The sequence below is a fragment of the Alosa sapidissima genome, chromosome 16 (genome assembly GCF_018492685.1).
Source record: "Alosa sapidissima isolate fAloSap1 chromosome 16, fAloSap1.pri, whole genome shotgun sequence".
In the NCBI taxonomy this organism is placed as follows: Eukaryota; Metazoa; Chordata; class Actinopteri; order Clupeiformes; family Clupeidae; genus Alosa; species Alosa sapidissima.
In genome coordinates this window covers 29,020,388-29,045,643 of record NC_055972.1, presented here as the reverse complement: position 1 = coordinate 29,045,643, position 25,256 = coordinate 29,020,388, and the positions used below count along the sequence as shown (strand labels likewise).

The following is a 25,256-nucleotide window of genomic DNA, read 5'->3' as shown; positions in this document are numbered from 1 at the left end:
CAGGATCTTCCCCATCACACATAAATGCACAAATAGGCTGACACCAGACATAATTTCACTGCATTTCTTACTTCCAGTAACTATATGCATGTAACAATAAACTTCCTTGTATCCTTGTATCCATTAAAATAATGACTTCATTCTCTTCTTCTAAGTCCATGTAGCATCAAAATGAGTGTGGAGTCTCTGACACTGTCAGTGTGTGTGCGGATGGCTTGGTATTGCACTGTGTAACATGTTGCCACGGGTAGGCGCATGACCCTTTTTTATCAGTTTTAGAAGAATTGGCTACCCCATAGCACTAAATGAGCACTCTGTACCTAAAAATGGGCAAAAAGGGAAATCCTCCGTGGGGTTACTTTAATGAGTGATGCAGTTCTGTATTTCTTTTTTTCTTGCCTTGTTCTAATTCTGCTTTCATATCAGACAAGGTTGGAGCTTGGTCAGTTTCTCCCGGTCAGTGTAGATGTAGATGTGCTGTGAATACACTCTCCCCTCCATCTCCACCACTGCCCTTCGGTGTGTGTGTGTGCTGGTGTTTGGGGTACACAAGCCTCTGTTAAGAAGTTTTTGTCCCTGTCTGTGTCGCTTACATCAGCCTGTGTGTGTGTGTGAGTTTTTGTTTTTGTGTAACTCTGTGTGTGTGTGTGTGAGGGATGTGGCAGTGTGTGTACAAAGAAAAAAATACCCCCCCTCCCACACACACACACACACACGTCACACACTGCCTCATCCCTCATATTTGGCTGTACCCCCACCCCTTTGCCCCCCCCGCATCACAAAACATCACTAAACTCTGTTGGAACAGAACTCCAACCAGCTGACCCGCCCTTGCCACGCTGGCCTCCCCTCTGCCTCTTTCAATGGAGTCCTTGACCGCTCCCGTCCGAGTCCTAGAGACGGCATCCCTTCAGACATTGCGGAGGATAATACTCTTCTATTCAGTCTTCCTTTTCTTCACAAGCTGGCCAGAATAACCTGAAGCATTTCAATTCCGATGTCTACGGAGTCGTTTTTTGTGCCGTTTGGTGTAGAAGAAAAGATGCCATGGCTGTTTAATAGAGGTTTCGCTCGTTGAATGCTGCCACTCTCTCTTCTGGGCCCCAGAGGCATAGAGCATTTGTGTGCACACAAAACAATGTGCGCAGTGAAAAAGGCACACACACACACAGACAGACACACACACACTCCAACACTCACAAACACGCAGGTCTTTACAAATGACAAACTGTCTGTTCACAGTGGGGTAAGCGTAATCATTGGCATTTAATGCCGTCATGTCAATCCAGGCATATCTCTTATCAGGTTAACGGAACGCAGCAGCCATTTAACACGCCACAAAGCTCCGCTTTAATAAATGTGTGTTGTTTTTCTGAGCCTGCGTGTGTGTATTGTGTGTGTGTGTTTGTTTGTTTGTGTGTGTGTGTGTTTGTGTTTGTGATGTGTGTGTATCCCACCAACACTCCTAGCCCTTTACCCCCCCCTCTATGTGCCCTTGTAAAACACACACACACACCTCCGTGAATTAAACAAAGAGGTGACACGAGGACCTGTATGTTTGCACTCCCCCTCTTGTGTGCTTGTGTGGCGAGTGGCGTGCCTTCACGTGGCCGCGGGCTTGATCCTCTCTGGCAGGGACACGCGTTTCCTCTTTCCCTCTTTTCCCTCTTGTGTTTCGTCCCCTGACAAGCCCTTCCTTCGCCCACCCCCCCACGGGCCGCCGTTCGCTCTCTCCCTCTCTGGCGATGTTAACAGGCTCTCGCCAGCGCTTAAGTGCAGAGCTGCGGTGTCATTAACGCACGCCCGTAGCGCAGCTCCTGAGGCAATTAAGCAAGGTGGCGTCGATTGCTTTGTCATGCGTTGCCGTAAACGGTCACGCTGTTCCTCTCCGTATGGGATTGTCCTTTGTCTCTTGGCAAGGGTTTGGCAGCAGGGGATCAAAGCTGTGTGTTTTTAATGCTTTAGTCACTTCGTATTGGCATTCACCTGGCTCTTATGTCTGCTGCTATCTTTATTGGCCGTAATAATGCTGTTTTGCATGGCAGTGTTCTTGCAGTTCAAGGCATTGAGACTGGCATCGTTGGCAGGGATATTGACAGCCACTTAAGATAAGAGAGGTAGAAATGTAAAACATTGTGATGCAGAGGTGAAACAAAATCTCTACTGTGTAGTCTGAAATAAAAAAAAAAAATTCAAAAGTCTGTGACAGCTTGGAAGCAGTGTCTCGTTTCATTATCAAGATATGCTAAAACAACATTTATTTTAAAATCGTTACTGAAGAGATAATCCAAAGAACATGCCTCAGGGTATCTGTGATATTTCAGTGCCTGGATCAACTGACAGAAAAGAAACATAAAGCACTTGGGAACGCAAAACTCATTGAGAGCAAAAACCTATTCAGAGGAAGTTAAGAGTATAATGCTGTCGCAGGGGACAGAGGGGAAATTGACTCCAAATGAATAATCTGCCATTCTGAGTCTGCTTTGCAATGTAATCATCCAAAACCCTGGGATATCCATTTGTAGTGTCAGAGAGAGAGAGAGAGGGCTTTGTCATCACCTTGTACGTATTTGCTCTTCGGATATGGGTTTGGCAACTAATCTCCTGTCCCTTTTTAATTTGCTTTTTTTTTTTAATCCTAACTATGTAATACCATGTGGTGGTACAGTAGGCCTCAGCGTTTGATTTGGTGTCTGTCTGATTTTGGTGTCTCTCACAGAGAGGATGTGTTGGCTACATTTCCTCTGCACCTGGGCCTGTGTCTGATCTATTTTACCTGTGCCTGGCTCCCCACTTGACAACAGCATTGTCATCAGGGAATCTGCTGTGTCACACAGACACATCCACGCAGCTGTCACTCTCTCTTCCCTCTCTTTCTGTCTCTCCCCTCTCTCTCTTGCTCTCTCTTTCTCTCTCTCTCTCTGTAATCTCTCTCTCTCCTTCTTTCCCCCTCTCTCTTTCTCTGTCTCTCTCTTCCTCACTCCCTCTCTCTCTTTCTCTCTTCCTCCCCCATCCTCTCTCTCTCTGTCTCTGTCTCAGCCGGTGATGGGCTTTGCCCTCGTCCCCATTAGCTGTTGCATTATCCCCATGATTTCAGCAGATGCCGCCGCTGCCACCACCACAGTAATTAATGACGGGAGCCGGTCTCGCGGGGCCTCTCAGTGATGGCCACATCCGGATGCCTCCCCTAATAGCATTAATCGCTCACAGACCAGAGCCCCACACACACACACACACACAACCAAAATAGAGAAGAAACAACATCAAATATCCAGCACTGTCAGGGGGATGCGCAGTCGGTGCCTTTCGGAAAAACATGTTTGAGGTGAAACGGTAAAACTCCCTCTCGGTTGTGTGAAGAAAGCTATCCAGTCGGCCCAGACCAAATTGAAATGTCTCTGGTTGGAAAAACAGGGGGCTGATGCCTCTTTCAGAGGTGTGGCTGTTTCTCAGGATCAGCTCAGTACTGGAGAAGAGAGAAGCTCAGCACAGAGGTCTGTGTTTGACATGAAAAACAGTCTCTTCCCAGTGTGGGTTGTTATCAGAGGAAATAGTACCTAAAGCCTCTAATAGGCACTCTGATTTTCTCCAAAAATTCACAAGAAACACAGTCCACAGTCGCTCCTGGATGGGTGCGTTGGCCAGTTTCCATCTTCTGTCTGCCGCATTAAGTTTTTCAGACAAAACTGAGCCCGGCAGCTTGTCAATTTGGGTAGAGCTCAAGGAAGTCCCAATGTTGGAGAACAGCTGAAAAACGCCCCCCTTCCATCTCCCGAACGCACGCTGGTTACGGAGAACCTCTATGGAGGGGTCTCTGAGGAGCCCCATCCCGGCAGGGCTGCCTCTCCCTCTCCCTCTCTGTTTTCTCCGGCTCCTGCTCCTGCTCCGGATGTCCTCCTGTGACTGATTCTCCCCATTACAAAGAGACAGTCTGCCAGAGGAGATGAAAAGGGCATGCTGGGACATCAGCGTCAGTGCTAATCGGCCCTAATGGCTCCTGTGACGCGCTGTCACCGCCACCGCCACCTCCGCCACCGCCACCTCCGCCACCACTGCTTGTCCACCTCAGGCGCGACGAGCACCCAAGCTGACGCCACACAGACTGAGCTTCAGGAATGGACCCTTCTTTTCCTCCTCCTCTCCCCTCCTCTCCTTTCCTCTCATCCCCTCTTCTCTCCTTTCCTTCACCTCTACTCCTTTCCTCTCCTCTTCTCTCCTTTTTCTCTCTCCTTTTCTCATCTCCTCCTCCTTTTCTTGTCCTCTCCTCTCCTCTCACTTCTCTTGTCTACTCTCTTCTCTTTGACTTAACAGTCACCAAACGAGTGAGAGGCCTCTCTGCCTCTACGTATCCCTGAAGTGCTAAAGTAGGGGATCCATTTTTTTTCCCACATGGAAAGAGGGGGATCTTCTGGGCTGAGTACGGACTTTTTCAGAGCAGAGCAGAGGGGCTCTCCTGAGGTCACCTAGGGCATAGCACTTTAAAAGCAGCATGCTAATGCGCTCGCTTATGCTAACGCTTAGCATATTCATTGGTTTATTTTGGGGGGGCAGGGGTGTGAAGCGTACTTGGAGAATTTGGGGCTGAAGGTTTATGTTAGGAGTCAACCTACACGTGGCGGTTACATGTACATTTGTCTTGTAATGCCTTCGCAATTAATAATTAATTTCTGAAATATACAAGTCTGATAGTTTCATTACTTTAATTAATCAGACTCATGGTTTATTCATGACATCTCGCTCCTCCGTTTAGGATGTGCCGTGGCATGATGAAAAATAGCAGTTGTCACATTGAGTTGCTTGCACACATTATTTAGGCCTGTGGTTGGTATTATTCAAATGCTCACACCTTGCCCTCCTCCTGTGCGATTACCATCTTTAAACATGTAATCTCCATTTGCCCCGAAGATTGTTTCTGACATTTGGGAAATTATCTGTGTCTGTGTGCGTGTGTTTTTTTTTTTTCTCTCTTCTCCAGATCAGTGCACAGTCACAAGATCCTACCTATTCCTTCACAAGTTCTGGTTCTTCAGCACCATCTACTACTTTGGGAACTGGGCATTCATTGCGGTGAGTAGTACACTAGGACTGGACCCATCATGGCCGTCTCCTTGACTGCCCCAAGTGTCCTGCCTGGTTTGCCTGTTTTGCTGAAGAGTACACATTTGAGCCAGGGGCAAAGGCAGACTCAAGCCTCATTAATGCTCAATGTTAAAAATGGATGCTGATACAGATGCATGTAGATGCAGATGCTTCTAGGTTACATATGTGGACAAAAATGGATCAGTGAACCAAATGGGTCCATTTATGTATGCAAAAGCATAAAACAGACTGTGTCTGTAAATGACGAGCCAGGCCTGATCAAAAGTGAGAAACACTCGTCATGGTGGCACAAACCGCAAACCCCAGACTCAGTTTTCTCTATGTGAGGAATCTGTGTTACAACCATGAAGATGTAGATTCTCTCTCTCTCTCTCTCTCTCTCTCTCTCTCTCTCTCTCTCTCTCTCTCTCTCTCACACTCACACTCACACACACACACGCTCGCATAAACACAGAGTGTTTGAGGGGGGTTAACCCTGCATGTTTCTGCATATTAGTGTTAATTTAGCTTCCATGAAAAGCAGCAATTTGAGTTCTGTGGACATGGAAAGGACAAGTCTCTTTATTACTGTAAGTTAATACGAATGGGATCCTGGAATAATGAATCTCTTATTGATTTGAAACAGACAGTAGCACACCCATCAACAGTCACAATACACATACTGTCTTACATACTTACTTATTCATTTGGCTGATGCTTTTATCCAAAATGACTTACATACGTCAGTTATTACTAGGGCCAGTCTCCCCGCAGCATCTCAGGTTAAGCGCCTTGCTCAAGGGCACAATGACCGCAATCAGGAATCGGCCCCACTCCTGCATGCTAGCCCAGCTTGTTAGCCACTACGCTAGCACCACTCAGTCCCTTTCCGGTCGGTGTCTGTGGGAAGAGTCCTTGGCAGCAGTTTGTTTATCCTGTTCAGTGTAATTTCCCTGATTGCTAGGACAATACTTGCAGGCACATCAACCCAGCACCGCATTTGGATGCACCGGTCTTGTCAACATGTTTCCCGACTCAGTCGACTCCTCATCATAATACGTGCAGAAAGACCAGGGAACCAAGGCTCTAATTAAATGAGCAGCAAGATAAAACAAAATCAACATGAAAAGGAAAAACCGAAAATCAAGGCCCAAAAAAGCAGCAGCCATAATGAAGGCGCAATCATGTAAAAAGGCAGGTGTTAATTATGCCTGGAGATTGCTTTCAGACATCCCCAACAATGCGTACTGCCTCCAGGCTCTTCCAGCTGAAAGGACGAGCCATGGAGTGATGCCTTCTGATCTAACAGAGGCCACAACCCTGACGCAACACAATGGCCAACCGCGCGCAATCTAAGAGGAACATGCTTTTGTATTGGCAGCTTTGATTGAACAACAAAAGTTTATTTTGCCGTTGACATGCAGAACGGGGTGAAAATAGTCGTGGCGTAGTGTCTTGGTAAACACGAGCGCTGGAGCGGTGTGATTTTGTGCTGTGTCATTATGGACTCCGGTGGTTTCTTTCGAGGAGGGAGTGTTCTTTGCACATTATTATCCTTTATGTTTGTAACGCAAGACAGAACCTAATTCGTGTTCGCGTTTGCACATTGATCTGCCAACAGTGGGTCGTACAATAGGGATTCTTTAGGAGTGTTTAGGAAGGTATGATCCGCTTTACCAGAGAAAAGAAATCTGTTCAAAACAGCTCTGCCCCCTTTCAATTTCTCTCACCAAGTCCTCCTCCTACACATTTTTCTACTCGGTCTCTTCTTGATTACCATTCTTCTCTGTTTCCCCATCAGGTTTTCCTCATTGGCCTCGTCGTCTCCTGCTGCAAGGGGAAGAAGTCGGTGATTGAGGGAGAGGTGGAGGCGGACGACTCCGACGTGAGTGATGATGAGTACTGACTGAGCCAGACGGGGCAGGCAGGCAGGCAGACAGGTGGAGGAGGAGGAAGAGGAGGAGAGCTAAGCAGCTTTTTTTTCTACTCCCAGACGAGACAGGCGCCCGGTCCAGGGCCATGCTGACTAAGTTTGCACACTGTATCCGCTCTCCATAGGCACAAATCTTTTGAAAAGAGATACGCGAGTAGTGATCCCACCCACTGCAGCAAACTTAACAGAGTAATGCTTTTATTTTTATTTGTTTTTGTTTTGTTTTGTTTTTAATAAGGTTATTACTGACATTGTATTGCTTTTGGCAACTCACGCAATTCCAGAAATCCTTAATATGGTGGTCTTTTTTTGTCTTAAATGGTTCTTTCTTCAGTTTCATAAAAACCTCATTCTAATCCAGAGTTTGTGTATTAGCTAACAGAAGTGTTAAGCCTGATGTTTTCTTAATTCGCCAGTGGGCTGCATGTTCTATTTCAGTCCCATCAGGACCAATGACCAGCAGCTTATACTTAAAGTCTCCAAATGTGTTTTGAGTAAAAACCAAACTTAGAGGGGAATTTTTAATTTTGCACTTTGAACGCCAATTAGATTACCGGTAGATATGATATTTAGGATTGCAGTAGTGTTAAGATTTAAGAACCTTAAAGGAATTATCCGGAGTAAAATGCACTTTAGATCGATTTACGGATGATTGGGAGTACATACGTTGAGTTGACATCCAAATCATGTCATTCGGATGTGTTTTGAGAAAGTTCAATGTTACCGTTTTTAGTCAAAGCTCGTTAGTGTGGAAGTGAGAAGGGCATATTATTTTTTCGCCGCTACAAAACGCTATTGTTATACCTCTTCTACAGTTCCAAACAACATTGCACTTACGTGGTAGTGAGTAGAGGGTCCCTAAAGCCAAACCAGCTTGGGAAACCAGGAAATTCACAATTTCGTCGCCATTTAAAAAAAAAAAAAAAAACATAGTCCAGTCCATACAACTTCATTTCAATTTCAAAAGAAATACTGGACTATGTTTTTTTTTTTTTTCTTTAAACAGCGACGAAATTGTGAATTTCCAGAGCACACCTGGCAATCGACTCCTACGGACTTTCCCCTTAAGCTGGCAGCAAAGATGGCAACATTTCCGGAAAGGTACTGGCTTGTTGAAATTCATTCTGGACTCTCTATCCGACCACATAAAGACCTCGGGATACTTCGGTTTGGCTTTAGGGACCCTCTACTCACTACCACGTAAGTGCAATGTTGTTTGGAACTGTAGAAGAGGTATAAAAATAGCGTTTTGTAGCGGCAAAATAATATGCCCTTCTCACTTCCACGCTAACGAGCTTTGACTAAAAACGGTAACATCGAACTTTCTCAAAACACATCCGACTGACATGATTTGGATGTCAATTCAACGTATGTACTCCCAATCATCCGTAAATCGATCTAAAGTGCATTTTACTCCGGATGAGTCCTTTAAGTATGAGCAGAATGTTGTTTGAAGTGGTACTCTGGGGTTTTATATATATGAAAAGGATTATATATATATATATATATATATATATATATATATATTTATATATATATATATATATACATACAATAGAATCAGAAGCAACTACTTTGTGGGGAGTATTAATCTCCACAGCACTCCCTGTGTCTGTATTATTTATTCTAATTGCCTGTTTCTCACTGTACATTTCAACTGAGGTTGAAATTGAAGGAGTGTTTCGGGTTTGTAATATATTTCTTGTACTACAACAAGATTTAGTAATCTTAACTTTGTGATGGAAATGACGTGAAATTTAATTTTACAAATTATACACATGATGTGGATTCGTTTTGAATAAACATTCATCTGAGATTCACTGAGTCACTTGCATTTCTTGTGTTGCTTGATTTTAAACACTAGCTTCTATTTTGTAATTGGTTTTTAACAATGATGTATTTGTGTACATATTATATTAACATTTATTTAACATCTATATTTTACACAAAATGTCTGTGCCTGGTAGTGCTTTATCAGACAGGAATTCACACGGACAGAGAGATGTTTCCTAACTGTAATTTGAAAACCCTGTGGAAAGAACTCACACTTAGTTAATTGTCCTACAAGAACAGCCGCCGTCACCTGTGAAAGTCTCCTCCCCTCCACTCTGCTCCATCTAGGGGGTCAAGAGCGTGCAGATTAGCTTCGGCATGTTAGCATACGCCATTTTCAAATATGGCGCTGTATGGAGCATTTGGAACCAGCTCCATGCACGAAAATCCGTGTTGGGCACGAGCTCTCATGCGCGTACATGTTGGTGGGCGGGTACCTATCCGGCGGCTACAGCCAAAAGTTATTCAGTGCGTATTTCTTGAGGAGCCTATGAGAAGACGTGCATATTGTGGTTGTTTATCCATCATATGACAAATAAAGAAAATTGTATTGATCTTGTTTCGTTGTTGTTTGTCCCGAACAAACATAGCCTAAACATGATTACAGACAATAAATTACACAACAGCGGCATAAAGACCTTGTCTCGTTACACCATGGGTCTCCAACACGTTGCTCTCAACCTATAGCCGCCCCCTTTGGAGCTTGCCAGAGGCTGAAGCACTAGGCTACTACATTTAAACACAATTATTGCCGCGAGGCATTCCAGCCTACGAATTTAATAAAAAGTGAACCATGCATAATTAAAAAAAAACTCAATTTAGGCTACTTCGCTATGCAATAAGGTTTCCATTAGAGCACAGCGCACGTTCAATGAATGAAGGAAAGGCCTTGAATAAACAGCTGGAAATTCCAACACTTTTTCAACTACACGAAACTTTACAGTGATCATCAAATACCCTCTAGATCTAAATGCCCATCAGTCTCAACATTTAACTATATAATAAAAGTCAAAAAGTAAATTAAATCTCATACCAAAACCGAAAATCGTCTGTGTTTGATAGCCTGGTATGCCGCTCCAAACAAAACGCATGTCTCACAATAACGTAGAAAAGGTCTGCCTCGAATAAGCCTACCTCAAATAAATACCTGTGCTTTGCGCAGCCTAAGTAAATAGCAGACGCCGGACATAATTTAGGATTTACGGAAAGTATGCCATCATACGATGTTGGACGCCTGGCGATGCTCTGGTCGTCTACTGTGCCTCTGACACGGCTGCCTCATTTGGATGGTAACTCCACAGGTGAGCGCGAAGATTGGATGTCGTGGATGCGCAAGTAAGCTGTTTTTTTGCTGAGTCCGCAGACAACATTCTCTTTAACGGTTACTTCACCATCTGCGGTGTACAACTCTAAGTAAAGACACCACATTTTAGATGAGTTGGGGACGTAATTGTCCGCTCAGGCTGACCGTTCTGTGCGTTATCTTCAATACTATCTTCAATAATATTGAATATCTTCAATATTATTTTCAAAACAGGGTGGCTATTGAGGGCTCTGGCTCCAGTCATTATTGTGGCTACTGGCTATTATTGGCTTGATTTGGTCATGGGCCAACGCTAGAATACGTTTAGAGCACCCGCTGAGATGGCAAACAATAAAATAAAAAACAAACCAATCATAGACTGTAAAAATGCGCTACACTTGGCACTAAAAACCGAATAGTTTATTTATAGTTCGACTACGGATATTTCACGTCATGTTCGAATGCATATTTGCAGCAGGACAGCAGGCAGACCGCTCTTAGTTAGAGCCGCTGTTATCCAAAGAAATTAAGTTGCGCTTCAGGGCAACTTCACTCCATGCGCGTTCCCGAGCAACTTTTTCTTCTTCTTGTTATGAGGCAAGGACTTTATGTGCATTATCGCCACCCTCTTACTGGAGGACGACTCTCTTTTTACAGAATATCCAATAAAAATCGACGTTGGTCCATGCGTCATTTCCAGCTTTGTAACTTGGCGCATGGTCAGAGCCGACTGGCGCTGGATCTGAACCCCAGTGTTCAAGATGGCGTTGACTATGAATTGGCAGGATTTACTAGCCTAGCCTCCACCATTCATTTGTATGGAGGTCGGGACTTAGTCACTCTCTCCAGTTATATATAATACCTCCATGGCTCTATCAAACATCCCCCCGCTGAGGTCACTTCCTCCCCCGCCTCCCCACCCTGCCGTGTGGCCTCAGGGCCGTGATTGGCTCCATCCACACTGCCCCTGAGTGCCCGTTGCTATGGGCACTTGAGTTCAGGAGTTCCATTCAATCAAGCAGCAGCAGAGCAGTGAGCCTGTCTGCAGCTGTGTAAGGCTACTCCATTGAATTGCCCCCTCACAGTGGATGCACCCGCCATTGTTTGCAGACTAGTGACCCCAATTTTCTTAGCATAATTTGTGTTGCTGGTGTAGGTGGCACACATCTGAACACACACACACACACACACACACACACACGTACGTTTTCACCGCGGCCAGATGTTCATGTGATTTCATGCGAGCCAGTACTGTGCCCACACAGACTCTCCCAACAGATGGCCTGGTCCTCACGAAATAAACGAGGAGCCTTCCACACAACTTAGCCAGTGACACACCTCCCTGCCTCCCCCATCTCAAGGAATGAAGAGGTTACAGCTTCTAACCTTCCCCTCTTCTCACCATTACCTAGTGGAGGGTTTTTTGAGAGATGTGAAGCAGCTACAGTAGCTGTTATGACTTATCAATCTGGACAGGTCAAAGGGGTGAAGAGTTATAAAACAGAAAATATTCGTCTGGTCAGTTCTACTTCCTGTACGGGCAATAGGTTTGCCCTCTCTGCTGGCACTGCTAGCAGACATTTATTGAATGGCACAAAAGTTATGCATTTTCTACCACCTCACAGTAAAGACTAAAAAAGAGTTAAGTTGTTAAAGAATGAATTGGGTGAGAGTTGGTGATTTATCATTATTTCACAATGAAAACAATGAGGAAAAATCCAAGCATGAAGCAAATTTATTCAGAGAAAAAGGAATATATCGTAAATAAATAAATATTTTTAACAAAAACACGTCAATAATTCTGGAGGCCACCGTACCCTGTGATGTGTCTTTAGTCTTTAAATGCAACATGGAAAGGTGTAGTTATCAGACTGTACTGGTTTTACTGTTTTTTCCAGGTCAAAGCAAATTGGCTAACGATGGCCTGAAAGGCTGCTCTCCTACTGGGTTGCTCTCAGCCGTCCCCACTGACTCCACTGACTTGTATTATTTACAGAGAGAAAGCTGTCTGAGGGAGGGACTCGTGTTTATGTTTGATCTACCTCACCGGTCAGTTGTGGTCAGGAAATGGCTGGCCTTTTTAGCTGTCCCACATACTGTACTGTACATGACCCTGTACACAAACCCACTCTGATCCACTCTGATAGTGGCTGCTCTATTGATCCATTAAAGTCCATTATGGTGCTCCATCCAGTGCTAATCACTAATAACTAATGTGTCTGAGCAACGAGGGCCCTTTATGGCATTGATTTTGCACAAGCTTTAATTTTTTTAGTTTCCCACCGGAGGCACATGCATTTCCCTGTTTTGATTGATCTGTTGGCTGGTGCGAAGTGAAGGAAAATTGTGTCAGGACAGTTGAAATAATGCAGATAGGCAAACTATAAATATACATACTAATAATGCTAAACCTATGCAAGGGACCTCCTTTAACCTCAGCAGCCTTGTAAACGGAAACGTACAACAGAAAGTTCTAAACTTTGATGAGGGGCCATTTCAACCCCCCAAAAAAATTGTAGGCCTACTTATAAGCCTCTAAAACTGTAACTGGGGAATATCCCAATACTCTTTCAGTAAATATTGAAACAATAGTGTTTCAATAAATTGTGTGCAGTGTCAAATGTGTTGAGCAAATTGTCACATGACCATGAGCTGTTTACTTCCTGGTTGCACCTTGAGAAGAGGATGACTGCCTCACAGGCTCCCAAATAAAAGTTTTTTAAAGTATGTTAAAATAAACATAGGAAAAATATTTTTTGTACACATGGTCTTTAAGGTGTCTAGTTATGATATAGCCTATGTAAGGGATAATGGATGACACGGTGGTCTGTTCACAGAAAGGAATGCACGGTCGAGGTTGTAAAACGGCCCCGACGCGAAGTGAACCTCCTCACATTTCTGTGAACGGAAGACCACCGTGGAGTCCATTATCCCGCTTATTCCACTGTTGCCACTTGCGTTGTGTTCATTTCCTGTTACAATTTAAACGTTTTAATCGCTAAAACTGTCTTGTTTGTAGAACTAATTTCTTCCGACACAATATTAACTAATTTCTCAACTTGCAGGACAAACCGCCGTTACTAGCAAAGACAGGGTTGCCAACTCGCATGCAGTGTTGCCAGATGCCAGCAAGGTTTTCCAGCCCAAAACCTCGTCAAAAACCGCGAGAATGCACAAAAAACCGCCCAAATTTGCTTTTGCTTGTTTCTCATTTAAACACATTAAAATCATTAACAAGCTTTAAAATGACCCATTTTTCGACTTAGCCTATCCAATTTCAGAAACAATATTCAATCAAATGAACGCAAAAGTAGGCTACACGGACGTCAGACTATTATTCTATAAGCTTATGTTACGGAAAATAATGCAATAGGCTAAACATAGACTATTAATCTGTCTGTTTAGTGTCAATAGACGCTTGGAACAAAAGCATTCAGTAGGCTAGCCTAACATAAAAACATTGAGTGGATATATGAAGAGTGTCGACTCTTTGCAGATGCAGTGCGTTCATAACTGGTGGGCCAACTGTAGGCTACACAAAAAATATTTTCATAGGCCTACCCCAAATGTAGGCTAAAGGCTTGAGTTAAACTTGAGTCTGACACCTGTGATTTAGAACAATTAATTAATAGCCTACCTAGGCGCTATATATTCCCTGAGACAGGCAGTTAGGCCTAGAGTTTTCATGCAAATATTTAGGACAGTGTCAGTGCGCTCTTTGCAGAAGCAGTGCGTCCATGCATGGCAACTACACGCAAAAAATATTTTCATACGCCAGATATAGGCTAAAGGCAAACTTGAGTTTGACACCTGTAATTTAGAACAATTAGTAGGCCTACCTGACAGGCAGTTAATCCTAGTTTTCATGAAAGTCGCGTTGAACGAACAGGGGTGTCAGTGCGCTCTTTGCAGAAGCAGAACGTTCATGCATGGGCCATCTCTACACAAAAAACATAGGCCTATGGCCCTAGGCCCTTCGTGAAAATCGCTTTGAGCAATTGTTATTAGGCCTAAAAATAATTAAAAAGTTCTAGTAGGCCTAGGCTTTGTCAAACTTCCTCAACAACTGTCGGGCTGGACGGAACGTGGGCCGTAGTCCTATCAAGCCATTCGCGCAAGACCTGCGCACATCCATCAACCCTGAAAGAAGGGGTAAGTCCATCCTGTCTCGTAGGTAATCTTTCAGCAGTGTGCACATTCATGAAGAGATTGACTGTAATGACAAAATGCTCTTTGCCCACTTTGGCATATTGACATTGTCAGTCAGCTAGCTAAGTTTGAAAACCCCGCGAGCTGTGTGTTTGAATGGCGGTCTGCGCCAGAGTAGGGGAGAACCGGACTGAAACACTTTTTAATTAAACGTAATTTACAAAGACATCGTAAAACACTGAAAGCTAATATTTTGTCACAAGCAAACTACATCGGTCCTCTGTCAAATACAGTTGCATTTTCAGCTCTGAACAAAACCATTCAGGATTTATTTAAGGAGAAATCGAACATGCGTTTTGTTTCATTCGTCCCTCCAGACCGGGATAAGTGAAACGACATGGGGGACGAAAGAAACATACAGCTTAAACTTCCCACAACTTCAATATTTGACAACATCATGAATGGTACTTGAAATATGTGTTAATTTGGATAAATTACTGCTGGGCTTTACTGTCTGCTGTGAATATCTAACAACTAATTGCGGTCATTGTGAAGCGCATATCTCGCGGTTATGGAAATGCATGCACTATGCCATTTATATGGCTAGAATGCATGTTTCGATACATAAGGTGACGTGAGCTGAGAGTGTCTGTTGTGAGTTTAGGGGGGCACGTCAGCCAGAGGGTGTGTGAGTGAGTGAGTGAGAGACTGCTGCCTGCTGACCAGAGACGGTCGCTGGAAGAAGGGTCTGAAGTGCCTTTGTTTCGGCTACAAAAACCCGCCGAACTGATCCGAAACCAGCCCAATTTTTATACACCCGCCCAAACCCATTTTTGCCCGCAAAATAGATTGCAAAACCGCCCAATTGGGCGGGAAACCGCCCAATCTGGCAACCCTGCTCGCATGTGGCGTGACACTCACGCTTTCAGCACCAATCTCACGCTCTCACGCACACTCAAGAAATGTCACGCCAAATCCATTCTTTTTTTTGCAATCCGTTCATTTTTTGTTGATGACTAGACTAGACCACAGCATTGTTTCTAAATGACAGGATACGAGCAGGTAGGTCTAATATCCGCCTACGTTCTCAGCGCAGTTTTCTCTGATTGTTGAATCGCTGACTAGGCTATTTTAATCCGGTCCGCGACACCTTCACGGAACTTGCTGCTATAAGACATGAGGCAGACCGACATAAAGTGTGGCCGCCCATTCTTCGCTAGGAACTACTCGCGAAGTAGCCTCAGACATCACATGAAATAACTTTGTCTCATCTTTTATAAGGTGCTATAGCCGCTATTTGCTGCGATAGAGTTCGCGAGAAAATTAACTTTCAAGAAATAATCATATTAGGCTACTATAGCTCTGCGCTCATTTCAATTCATATAGGAGGAATATCTCACAAACTTTTCGTTCCACACATGACAAACCGTAAACCAGAATAAACAGCAGACCTTACCGAACAGGTGTAATGCAATCCCCTGTCCAATAAACTGTTCCAGAGTAATCCGGTTTTGAAATTATAGCAAATTTCTATATGGTCTCCAATTTTGGGCTTTAAGTGTCTTAAAACTGAGCTGTGCTTAAATACCTACATATGTGTAAATATTAAAATATATACAGCTCATGGCTAAGAGTTTGTCGATCTAGCCATAATGATTTGTTTTCACAAAATGCTAAGCATGCATGTATTTAAGTGTCTTAAAGTGTGCTTATATTGGTCAATGCATAATTTCATAACAGGCCAAATAGAAAATAAATGTAAAATGTAAATATAGCCTAGACATAATATTAAAATCAGATGATGTAGGATAGAATAGAGTTAGATAAAGTTGGATGGCTCTAGAACTCACACCAGTGGATTGGGTCTTAACTATAGCTGTTCTGTTGACCTTTAGATTTGTTGCTACTGGGCATGAAGGGCAGGCCAATTATGAGTTCTGTCCAACATTGATGGTAGGTTTAGAAAAAAAGGGGACCCTTTTCATGTCTGTGCCCAGGGGCCCAGTGGCTCATAATCCTTCCATGCCACGGGGTTAAAACACTGGTCTTGTTTTCAAGTGCAATCAATAATTTAATTGTACATTTTGAAGAAACTTTTCCATTCTATTAGTTTTTAAAAAAAAAAAAAAACATAAATCAGGGATTATACTGTACATAGCAAAAAAGTCAGGGGACAGACATTTTTAAAATTAGGTTTAGGGAAAAATTTAACGCACACGCACATGACTTCACAAAATCTCACTCCAGCCAAACACCCAAAGTTGGCAACTCTGGCAAAGATTCTAGAGCGCTACGCGCTAGAATCTTTGGTTACTAGTTCGGTTGCTACGGCCAAAGGCCAGTCGTTAGTTCTATCTCTCCCGTTGTCAAGCGGGCGTATCCCAAGATTCTGATGAACTTTAGCTTTGAAACATCGCTATTTTACTTAGCCTGCTGTCATCCATCTAGCTAAAAGCCACCTCCATCATATGCTACAATGTTGCCATGTTCTGAACGTCTGCATTTTACAGCTCGGATGCAACGTGACCGTTAATTTTAACTTCACAACGAGTTCGGTGAATTAATATACAAGTGTGATACGGCCAACAAAATGGATCTACTTCATAGGTGTGCAAATAACATACGGTTAATGGTCGTTCTAAATTACGTAGGCAATTACGACAATGGGAAATTCAACCAAGCAGTGGAATAAACATATATAATTATTCAAATGTCTTTGGTGTGTTTGCAGAATGAGTAAAGATGTTAACGGTCACAATAGTGACCGGTGGGATAGAATGTTGTATCTAGATGCACACATAGGGATACTTTTACACCTACAAACATACACACAAACATACACACAGACACACACACTCACAGATATACACACACATACACATATTCACACATACAGATATATACACTAACACACACAGACATACACACTCACACACAGATACAAATACACACACACAAATACACACATACATACACACACACACACAGATATACACTCACATACACAGATCTACACACTCAGACATACACACTCACACACACACAGACACAAACACACACACAGACATACACACTCACACACACACGCATACACACAGACATACACACTCACACACACACACAGATATACACACTCAGACACACACACACAGAGACATACTGTACACACTCACACAGACACAAACAGACATACGCACTCAAGGGGACTTCACGTTGCACGCGGCATGCGCTTTGCCTGCTGCTCTCACACACCCACCTGCAGATACACACATACACACACACACACACACACACACATATATACACACACATACATACACACACATTCACACACATACATACATACATACATATATATATATATATATATATATATAAAATATATAAAATAGAACCCCGAATGTGTCTGCATGTAGCTGTGAGAGTTAGTGTATATGGTCTGTGTGTGTGTGTATCTGCATGGGGTGTGAAAGTTAGTATGCATATTGTGTGTGTGTGTGTGTGCATATATATATATATATATATATATATATATATATATATATATATATATATATATACACATATATATACATGCAGACACATTCGGGGTTCTATTTTAACGAGCCGAAGCTCCTGGTAAATAAACAATGTTTACATATTTTTCATATTTATTATTGCCATTGGTCTCAGTGTTCATATCAGTTTGAAAAGTCCTGTCAGAATACCTTTATTTTAACAAAAAAACAATTTGAGCAATCTTTAATTGAGTATACGCATATTATCCCGCATATAAACTCACTTTTTCATCTACTTTTCTACATGTTTAAAAAAAAATAAAAATATTGATTACTTCAAAGGGTTGCTAATAACACATGATTTGCATATTTGCATGTCTGGGAAAAATTTGGGCTTAAATGGGCTAAAAGTCCAGAAATAAGATTTACATACTGTTAACGATGGACCTGAATAATTCAGCCAACTCAAAACAGCCAGAGAGATAACTTAGAGAGGAACATCAGTGTTATGAATTGGTTGAGACAACGAACAATTAACAGTAAATAGTGTACGTGGTTAGAAGTCACTAGAGGTTGAACTTACAAATGGCAACTGGCAAACTCTCCCTGTGAACTTCACTGTTGGATTATGTGGAACTCCTTCCCCCTCGGTCCATCCTGTGAGCCTTGTCCTCACATGGCCCCTCACTGTCCTAGTCACAGTAGAATGAGGCGGGAGAGGTGGGGACTGCGACTCATAACAGACAGGTATGGGCAAATGGAAAAGAGTCGGCGAGGGTCACACAAAAGGGGACGTTCAATTTGATAAAGCCATTAGTCTGGTGACCTCGGGCCCAATCAGCCTTCGCTGAGTAGAGAGAGATCAGGTCTCTGTGTGAGGGAGCTGCGCTGTGGCTGACCTCAACTGGAGAGTTACTATAATGCCGGTCTCAGGTCAGGTGCTCAGGGGCAGAGAAACGTAATGTGGAAGAGATCAGTTTCAGCACTGATTCAGTACATCCTTTTCAGAGGAAGTCCACAAGCTGACAGCTAAACACATCGGGGATGAATGGGGTTTGGATGAACATTTTGTAGTTTTTGAAGGCATAATTATAATGTGCATGGGTGTTCCACTGTATGACTGACATAAAGCCTATAAATCCATAAAACAGTCCTAAAGTCTGTATGGTTTAAGATTAGCCACATACTGTATTCATTAAACTCCTACCACAAATCTTGTGTGGTTATCCTGGTCCCATGACGGCTTGAAGGTGCAGACAGTCAATTGAAGGTAAGAAATAAAAAAAGTAGACTTCCATTTTTACTGTGTCTCAGAAGCATGGAGGAGAGTAACATATCTTTCTCTCCCTTTCTCTCTGTGTGTGGGCTTTTGTTTGTGATGTATTTCAATCAACACAATGGAATAATTGACATTCATGGCCATTTGCATCAATATTCAAAGCCATCTAGCACTACATTGGTACCCAGTTTGTCAAAAGCTGACTAAATGGGTAATGATCCTACCCGATCAACAACGTTGCATATTAAGTTTATCATTAATATCAAGCACTCCAGGCATGCGTGGGCAATGTCAGAGACTTCCTTCTCATTACTAAGTGAGCAAGTCATTGTAGCACCAGGAGGCGTTTGAAGCTGCTATATTAATGTAAAAGAACTGCATTTTGTTGCTTTAAGTGGCCAGACATCCAGGGCCTCTAACAACACTACTGACCTCACTGCACTGTGGCTGCCTCTGCCGACCGCCCTCTCGTTTGCACTCATTTTCGGCTTCGCCCCACTGCCCCCCTCTTCTGCACTGGGGGACCAGTGGACAACCCGGCCTGCCCCTGGACCCCACATGGCTGCCCCTAGCCACCCGCGCCTGCGGCACTGGCGCCCCCTAGACCAGTTAACCTCCTGCCCCCTCAGACTTTTGTGAGAGCCGCCTGCCTGCCACCACTGCGGCTTTCCCCGTGACATGCCTGCCTGCCAGTCTGACAGTGTCGTCAAATACAACCCGAACATGAACAACAACAGCAACAACAACAAATCTTTAAAGGGGAAAATGATTACATGGTTGTCCTCTTCTTGTCTGTTTCTGTTTAAGAACAACGGATACGGTCTGTGTGACTTGAGCAACACCAGTCAGGCTGAGAGGTTAAAGTCGTGCCCCTTAGGTTACATGTAATTACAATGTGGGATTGGCCCTGGCACTTGAGGGACAAAACAGTACTTTGCCCTCTTCAAGTTAACTCTGACATGCAGTTCCAAAAGGCATTACTCTTGGGCATCAGCAGGGGAAAAAATGCAATATACCTCTGCAGGCATGGAGAACCAAAAAAAAAAAAAAAAAAGTGAAACATCATCCCTGGAGTCTATGCGCAGTATTACTTACTAATGTAATAGTCCTGTAGTGTGCTAAAAACACAAGAGGATAGCATATTCTTCTGTCTGAGTGGAGTGTGGCCTGTAGAGTTGGTGCATTTTCCCTTCACGGACTCTGATTTATATGATTCATATTTAATAGGCCAGAGGCCCGGGCCTGATTAGAATCTGTTACCAGGCATGAATTGGAGAGAGCCGAGAGACGCACGCCACGACAACACACCGCTGAACTGCATGAAAGAGAAAGAAGTCCCCAGAGAATGCTGCTCTCTCTCTCTCTCTCTCCTGCTCTCTCCCCCTCTCTCTCCTTACATTCATTTAAATGCGTTAACTGATGGATGGGAAAACAAATGCTATTTGGGACATGGGCTGTGCCAAAGCCCGCAGACCCACTAAAGCATTTATTTACATGAAGCGGGAGCGATCAGGAAAGCAACACACCCATACACAGTACATGTTATTATTAAAATATACTTAAAATTAGGTAGAGCCCATTTGTTTTCATCAATTATGTATGCTTTGATTAATAGCTGGCATAATGACTCCCTGTCTTTCAGTACACAGAGGCACTTATGTTAGCATTTGCACAAGCAGCAGTAGTAGGCTAACATACTATCATAATCACTCACAATCTCACAGTAGGCCAATCATTGCCTTAGTACAAATTAAACTGTAATCAAAACTTTACAATGAAGATGCAGGTGTAGGTCTACTGTCTGACCATCAGATGGTTTTGGATGACTGCTTTGGATGCAATGCAGGTAGGCCTACAGTAGTTAGGGCAGTTGTGCCATGTTGCTGCTGCCAGTAGCAGTCTATTACCCTGGTACTAGCAGCCTAGCGCCTAAATGATGTTGTTTGTGAAAGCTGTGGGGGTAATGGGGTAAATGGAATTATGGGATCCTTGTGAGGAAGGTTACAAAGGTCAAAAGCAAATAAAACAACATTTTGAATCATGAGATCTGTGTTGACTTGGTCCAGAAACAAACACTGAACAGAAAAATTGGGAGGAGGCGACAAGAGCAGAGGGAGGAGGAAGTAGAATCACCAGGGAACCATTTTGGAGGCCTCCTGGGGAGCTGGTTTGTTCCCATAATTAAAGGGTCCTTCTTTAATGTTTACTGAAGTAACTGGATGTCTGTGATTACTTTGAATTGAGCTTCAACTTATTCTGTTTTTGTTTGCTTGTGGTTGTTTGGAAATTCCTTGGAAATGCAAATGGGTCTTTACATGTTAGCCGCTAGAATGAGAGCACACACTGTAGTTGCCTCAATTCCATGTCTGGGCATTTGGCAAGCAGCCGGCCGAAGGATGAGTGGGGTTTAATGAGATTCTCCCGAGGGTGAGGATGGAGAATAGAGAGAGGTTATTATGGCAACTGATCTGAGTGTGGTTTGATGTGTGCGCTTTGTTATAACATTAGACATGACATTCTAACTCTAAACTATATTTGGGTGAGTGTATTTCTCTTGCCACAGACCGTTTTTAGTATTACTGGCTAACTTCTGACAAATGTAGCCATTATAGGAAAGGATATCTAAAATAAAACATTGTTCCTCTACTTTGTTCTTTTTTGGACCTGAGCTTGTTCTTATTTGTGAAGTGAATGTTGTTTGTGATTTTGCAGTAAATTGGTTTCAGATGTGCCCTTGATCTCGACCACAACACTGCCTGTTTGTTTCAATTTACAGGCCTTGTTTTTAATGAACTCTTTCAGACTTTCACAAGTGGGCCTGCTTATAAAACATCTTTTCTTTTCTAGACAAACCATTGGTTTATTGGATTTTGGGAATATTCCCTGTAAATCAGTAAAACACAGCTTTATGGTACTCCTTTCCATAAACCAGTCACTTACCTGTACGTACATGCTGAAAAATGCTGATCCCCCCCCCAGGTAACCACTCCAACACACCTATAACAGATCTAAGACTTGTCATTAAATATATATATTACTGGGGGGAAGTAAAAATGTTGTATAAAAAGAAATGAAGGTTGAAATACACAAAGGAAGTCTGTAAGGTTCCATCATTTTGCCTCCTTCTCTACTTTCATAAAGTGCTCTTTGTGTTTGTATGTTTAGGACACCTCTCCACCAGCCTAAAGCATTTCATTGCAGTGGGTTTGGACAGGTTCAGCAAGTTGTGTGCTTTTTGTAATATTATTATTAGCCAGAGATCTGGCTGAATCATTCATTCATTTTTCAGGGGTGACTTTTGAGTGTAAATCTGCCAGGCAACTATTTGGCTCTACATGTGAGGTTGGGAAAAGGGGCTTATAAAAGCATTAGGGCTGGTCTCAAATCTCAAGTCAATACAACATGTGTTTTGGATAGTTAGAGAAAAGTGAGTGAGATAGGTAGATAGGGGGAAAGAGAGAGGGAGAGCAAGTGCAAGAGAACAAGAGAGAGAAGGAGGACTGTATCTATGTAAATAGGAAACTTTGAAGTTAAGAGGTGCCATCTGCCCACCTTGCTCAGCGGTGAGTGCTCTGTTGCCAAGTGGCACATGTGATAATCGCCAAGCGCCTGCCTGCATTTCAATATGACTCACACTCCACACACACACACACACACACACACACACATACCACAGTAATTGAGGAGAGGTGAAGCTCCTGTTGTTTTAAAAGCATGTCGTTTACTACACCAACAAGCTCGGCTGGGTAAAAAGGGTGTTTTCAAAAGCTGAAAACACTCTTCACTAGCTTGAGGGATCCATGTTCAGCAGAAAGAAGAACCTTTCCATGAGAACTGTGGGGCGACATACACTGTTGGGAGGTCACCAGGGCACATCAAAACATTTAGGTAGGAAGACCATTTTTCAGATCATTCCATATTTTTCTTGTGTTTTTGGAGACAATGGAATTTTGTAATACTGCCATACAAAGTATTTATATAATAATAATAATAATAATAATACATATTAATTTTTAATAATACTATGTTATTTTATTAATTATGTATTGTTATTTGTTATGCAATTACTGTATTAATATTATTATGTACCGGTATATGGTATTATTTGTTTGTTCATTTTTCTAATTACAAATAGAGAAGAAGTGAATGTAAATTTACAGGAGAGCTCTGGTGCCCTTTCCAAGGAGGAATTATATAACTGGCCGCTGTTCAGAACAGAGCATTACCACAGGGGGCAGTTTTGCACAGGCCATTCACAGCAGTAGAGGCAAGAGGCACAGACGAGCGCTGTCCGTGGTGCTGAAGTCCCACTATGCTACGTCTGGATAGTGCCAGAGCAGCCTCACTCGCTCTATTGCAGCCATTACACACCAAATCCTCCTGATGAATCAAAGATGCAGCGGAGTTCTGTGTGCTGGCAGAACAGGAGGTCAAAAACAAAGCTCCAGGTCACAACCCTCCTGGAACAGCGGACTCCCCAAACAGATGGGCGAGACGGAGGCGGAAAATGAACACAATCCCCGAGCAAATGTTATGGCATGGATGCTTATCAGACTCGATACAGCCTTTGTGCAAGTCTCTCCTTTGAGGACCATGTTTTCTCCTCACAGAAAGAGCAAACAACTGTAGTTTCAGATTTGAGGGCTAATTGGAGGCATTTCTGCACACTCTGGTAGCTTCGAGAACTAGACCGCTAAGCAGAAAACAAACTATACTTTCGGAGGGTGTTATACTTTAATAAGATTTCTTTTGGATTTGTTACATGTTTTCAGTGGGCAGTTGTCAAAACATCTATGCTTTTTAGTGTGTATCAAAGCAGAAACTATAAGGTCAGGAGGTTAATGTTTATTCATTACTCTGCACCTTTTTAGGATGAATGAGTTCATAACATGCTGTATGATTCTGACAAATATAAAAGCTTTAAAAAAAACAAACTTGGGTAGTTGAAAATAATCAGAGAAAGAACATTTTTTGAAAGTGGAGAATGAATATAGCACAGCATGCTGAGGCCCCTTGACAGACGTATCACAAATAATATAATAATATAATAAATTAATCAAACCCAAAAATATCAACTGAAACGGTTGCCAGATTCAGTCCCATCTATGGTGGTCTCACCTACAAGTGTTGCCCCCTGTGGGCTTTTGAAGCTCTTGGTGGTAATGGGATTGAACTGCTTCCCACTCAAATCCCAACATTATATGCAGGCTCTTACCCTGTGTTTCTGTTTCTCAGGAACTCTATGACGTCTGAATTAAGTGTGATGGAGAGTGGGTAGTCACGGCCAGACTTGGTTACAGGTCCCAGAAACCACACCTAGGATCAGGCTGCCATAAGTGAAGTGGACTCCAGTAGGACATTTGTTGCTTATAAAGTACCATTTACCCTCTCAAGACCTACCAAACCCGTAGCAGTAAAGGAAGCAGTAAAACTCCTCTAGTTCCCATTGAGACATTCTTCATGGCCCCTGTTAAGACAGCATGCACTACAACCACTGATCATTAACAACCATTATAAACAGGGTATGTACGTCATCTCCAGAACACTTCCAGATCCATTTATAGATTGTATTCATGACCTTAGTGCTCCTGTTGAGTTAGTATAAAGATACACTCCTGAAACTGCTAATGAACCCTGGTGGCACGAGGGCCTGGGGCAAGGATTTCTCAAGGATTATTTTTTTTCTCATCACCTCTAGAAAACAGCATGCAGCCCTGCAAAAAAGATATTCAGGCACCACAGGCTGATTGTTTTGTACAGGCAATGAATGATTGTTATAACTGTATTCATGTATTGTCTTTTAATTGCACTATGGACGGAACTTTGGTCAGTGTAAACTATGTTAACCCTCCTGTTGTGTTCGTTTTATGTTCACTAGTTTTGTGCTCCCGGTCAAAAATGACTGCTGCATTATAACTTGTTATAAATCCATAGTAACACATATATCATCTAAAGATGTGATAAACCTTTGTATCAGCTTATGTTCTATTGGATATTACCAAATTTTGAACGTCCATTAAAAATGTTGCTATTTATGGTCTGCAGACCTCATTGACCTGAGCTCATGCAAGTCAGAAAGGGTTCTGTTAGGGAAATGTTCCAGTGGGGGCTGGTATAGAAGCAAAGAGGGGGAGTGAGGGTGTGTTTTTATGAATGTACAGAAGCACAGATACACTCCATCTG

The 25,256-nt window shown here is 42.9% G+C and overlaps 1 protein-coding gene and 1 long non-coding RNA gene across 2 annotated transcripts in view; one reads left to right on the top strand and one right to left on the bottom strand.

Moving 5' to 3' along the window:
- The window catches only part of lmbrd1 (LMBR1 domain containing 1), an 88,662-nt gene extending 80,945 nt beyond the window's left edge, over positions 1 to 7,717 (top strand). Inside the window, exons 15-16 of the mRNA XM_042065648.1 lie at positions 4,976 to 5,067; positions 6,881 to 7,717. Of these exons, the coding sequence (XP_041921582.1) occupies positions 4,976 to 5,067; positions 6,881 to 6,985 (197 nt within the window). The 3' untranslated portion in view covers positions 6,986 to 7,717. The remainder of the gene's footprint in view (positions 1 to 4,975; positions 5,068 to 6,880) is intronic.
- Positions 7,718 to 10,536: 2,819 nt separating this feature from the next.
- LOC121685302 lies at positions 10,537 to 22,082 on the bottom strand. The gene is made up of 3 exons (XR_006023326.1): positions 22,071 to 22,082; positions 17,302 to 17,307; positions 10,537 to 10,642 (listed from the first exon to the last, which is right to left on the bottom strand). It is a non-coding gene; the product is annotated as an uncharacterized LOC121685302 (long non-coding RNA).
- Positions 22,083 to 25,256: the final 3,174 nt, after the last annotated feature.